This window comes from Triticum aestivum, chromosome 4B (assembly GCF_018294505.1).
Source record: "Triticum aestivum cultivar Chinese Spring chromosome 4B, IWGSC CS RefSeq v2.1, whole genome shotgun sequence".
Classification (NCBI taxonomy): Eukaryota; Viridiplantae; Streptophyta; class Magnoliopsida; order Poales; family Poaceae; genus Triticum; species Triticum aestivum.
Window position 1 is genome coordinate 379931925 of NC_057804.1, and position 3464 is coordinate 379935388.

The window sequence follows — 3464 nt, forward strand, 5'->3', positions numbered from 1 at the left end:
AAATGCGTTTTACGGGTCGACGGGATGGAGGGTCTGCTAAAGATGCTCTTACTCTGTAACAAAGGTGTGGGATTCCGTTGTGTCGGGTGGATCGGGCGAGAGATTCGGCCCAAATCCATCGCTGGAAGCATCATCGGCGGGCAACACGTGCGTGCGCCAGCAAGTTTCACCGGCCGACGTCATGGCGGCCTATGCCCAATCCCCGGCGCCATCACGCCGGACGTGAGAAATAACGAATCGACGATAACCACACACCCTCTTCCCGAAACCACAGAGAAGCCCTCCCTCCCTCCCTCCCTCCTCGACGGGCCATGGCCAAGCGTCACGCGCACAAGAGGACAAAACTCCGCAACCATATAAGCGGCCCCTCCCCTCTCGTCTCCAAAAGTTCGAGCCCCTCATTTCTCATACCTACAAGCTCTGCTAGCTAGTTCATCTATCGCTAGCTTCCTCATACCCATATCGCTACCAGATCTTCTTCCAAGACTGGTTAGCAGTCGAAGCTAGCTAGCTAGCTAGGGTTCGTCATCGAGCGCGAGCGCGCGATGATCATGTCCGACCCGGCCATGCTGCCGCCGGGCTTCCGGTTCCACCCGACGGACGAGGAGCTCATCCTACACTACCTCCGCAACCGCGCCGCCGAATCGCCCTGCCCCGTCTCCATCATCGCCGACGTAGATATCTACAAGTTCGACCCATGGGCCCTGCCATGTTAGTACCTGCCTGCTGCCTCCCCTCTGCACCAAGCAGATCATGATTCATTCATTCATGCTGATGATCGATTCATTTGATTCCCACTTGCGCTAGCTTAATTCTCATCTCAATAATCGTCCGTTGTTTCTCTTTGGGTCCCTTGATTAATTGCAGCCAAGGCTAGCTACGGGGACAGGGAGTGGTACTTCTTCACGCCGAGGGACCGTAAGTACCCCAACGGTGTCCGGCCGAACCGCGCCGCGGGTTCCGGCTACTGGAAGGCCACCGGCACCGACAAGCCCATCCGCTGCAGCGCCACCGGCGAGAGCGTCGGCGTCAAGAAGGCCCTCGTCTTCTACAAGGGCCGCCCGCCCAAGGGCATCAAAACCAACTGGATCATGCACGAGTACCGCCTCGCTGCCGCCGACGCACACGCCGCCAACACCTACCGCCCCATGAAGTTCCGCAACGCCTCCATGAGGGTAAGTCGCCACCACGTACGGTACAGCAATCAATCAAACATATAAACAAATTAAATCAACTGAAGTGAACACCCAAAACCCTAGTGTAGAGTATAAAACTACATATAGGAGTAGATCTTAGTATATGTCAATTCGTGTCACGACAGTTGCATGCGTGGCACCGATCGATATGCACAGCGATTTTTCCGGGAGGGTGTACGGGTTCGTGTCGTCGGCACGTCAGGTTTTGCCAAAATGGAATCGGGTTGTGCAGTGGCTCGCGAATGGACGCAAGAGCTGCTTTAGTGTGTGTGTCTCGTTTAAAGAAATGTTCTTTAGGCATACTTGGCATGGTGGCGCGAAGTCAATAGATCCGACAATGATAGGCCTGATTGATGCATACGCGTGTTAATGACTGATTCATCTTTCGCCTGGTTGATTGCAAGTTTTATTCATTTATTTCTAGATTTTTCATTAACTAAATTTAATACTACGTGTGATCCGTCTTGGCATATACTATGTATGCAGCTGGATGACTGGGTGCTGTGCCGGATCTACAAGAAGACCAGCCAAGTGTCGCCGATGGCGGTGCCGCCGCTGTCCGACCACGAGCTTGACGAGCCTTCTGGCGCTGACGCCTACCCCGTGTCGAGCGCCGGCATGATCATGCAAGGCGGCGCCAGCGGCTACCCGCTGCAGGCCGCGGCCGTCGGCACACAGAGGATGCCCAAGATCCCGTCCATATCAGAGTTGCTCAACGAGTACTCGCTGGCGCAGCTCTTCGAGGACAGCGGACACGCGCTGATGGCGCGGCACGATCAGCACGCCGCCCTCCTCGGTCACCCCATCATGAGCCAATTCCATGTGAACAGCATGCCGCAGCTTGGGCAGATGGATTCGTCAGCCTCAACGTCGGTGGCAGGCGAGGGTGCCGCCGGGAAGCGCAAGAGGCCGTCGGAGGACGGTGACCGTAACGGGTCGACGAGCCAGCCAGCGGCGGCGGTGACGGGCAAGAAGCCCAACAGTTCTTGCTTGGGTGCAACAACGTTCCAAACAGGCAACAACACCTTGCAGGGGACGTTGCTCCGTTTCTAACATGGGGATCGGATGAACTGACGGTGGATACACACTATACTACTTCAACCCCATCAGTCTGAATTATATACGACTGGCGAACTGGTGATTTGAAGAACAATTATTGGGGTCTATTTCGCAAGATAGGTCTAAATTAGACAAATTATTGGTCAATATATAGGGAAAGGGATTGTACTGCAGGTGTGTGTGTGTGTGTGTGTGTGTGTGTGTGTGTGTGTGTGTGTCGAACGACTAGCTAGGTCCATGGATCATACTAGTAGATATGGTTTGTAGTGTGTACACAATATTTTTGTCTCCAAGGCATGCAGTACAATCATGTACTTGAAGCTTACGACCGTGCTAAGAAGGGCTTGATCAGACTGAGATCGACAAACTGAAAGTCTGGAACATAAGATGTAAAACAGCGAAATATATTCTTTAATGGAACCATTAATTCATCATATCATGTTTTACTACTATTGTACTCAAGGGTTTGTATACAGAAATGTTCAGCCATAGACGAAAAGATTATCGAATCCAAGAAAAAAGAAGTAAAGAAAGGGACGAGAAAATCACAAGTACGAGCACCTGCTCCAAGAACATAATTAGTCCATTCAGAAGAAGGGGAAATAGCCAGAAAAACACATAAAGGACGGACGAAAGAAGAATATGAAACCCGGGCATTTAATAATTGGCCAAAAGCAGGCAAGTTGTGGATGGCGTTTAGCTTTCAGTTCAGGAAGCGGATGGGTGACAGCCTTTTCATCCGTCTGAAGTTTTCTTCAGATTGGCCAAGAAGCCTTTTGTCCATGTACTCCCTCCATCCGAAAATGCTCGTCATTAAAATATATGTATTTAAATATATTTTAGTTTTAGATACATTCATTTTCATCCATTTTGATGACAAATATTTTCGGATGGAGGAAGTACAATCTTGTCCGGCCACCAAGGCATCCCAATATTGCCATGCACATCAACAAGTCCAGGAACATCCATGTCACGGATCAAACAAAAAATGGCCCATTTGGCGGCTCAGAGTGGGATCAATTAATTGATGGATGGGTGCACTTCAGTGCAGTGCAGGTCCCCTGGAGCCACAGCCAGAGGACAGCTCTAATTATTGATTTACTGTAGCAGATCCATCATCAAGAATCACGATAAGACGGATGGAGGGATGATGATTCAACAAAAAGTCAAGGCGCTGGAGGACCTCATGCATGTTGAGCTTAGCTGGAT

At 50.9% G+C, this 3464-nt stretch overlaps 1 protein-coding gene across 1 annotated transcript; it reads left to right on the forward strand.

Moving 5' to 3' along the window:
* The first annotated feature begins 348 nt into the window (after nt 1–348).
* LOC123092251 (NAC domain-containing protein 2) lies at nt 349–2689 on the forward strand. Its single transcript, XM_044513962.1, has 3 exons — nt 349–711; nt 868–1175; nt 1683–2689. Exons 1-3 carry the CDS (start codon nt 546–548, stop codon nt 2247–2249), a joined length of 1041 nt encoding a protein of 346 aa, XP_044369897.1. The 5' UTR covers nt 349–545; the 3' UTR covers nt 2250–2689.
* Nucleotides 2690–3464: the final 775 nt, after the last annotated feature.

Bases quoted from the DNA above. Each gene is read 5' to 3' on its own strand.
- LOC123092251 (XM_044513962.1), top strand. From the start codon at position 546: ATGATCATGTCCGACCCGGCCATGCTGCCGCCGGGCTTCCGGTTCCAC. The intron at 712-867 runs GTTAGTACCTGC...GATTAATTGCAG, and splicing joins CGACCCATGGGCCCTGCCAT to CCAAGGCTAGCTACGGGGAC. The intron at 1,176-1,682 runs GTAAGTCGCCAC...CTATGTATGCAG, and splicing joins TCCGCAACGCCTCCATGAGG to CTGGATGACTGGGTGCTGTG.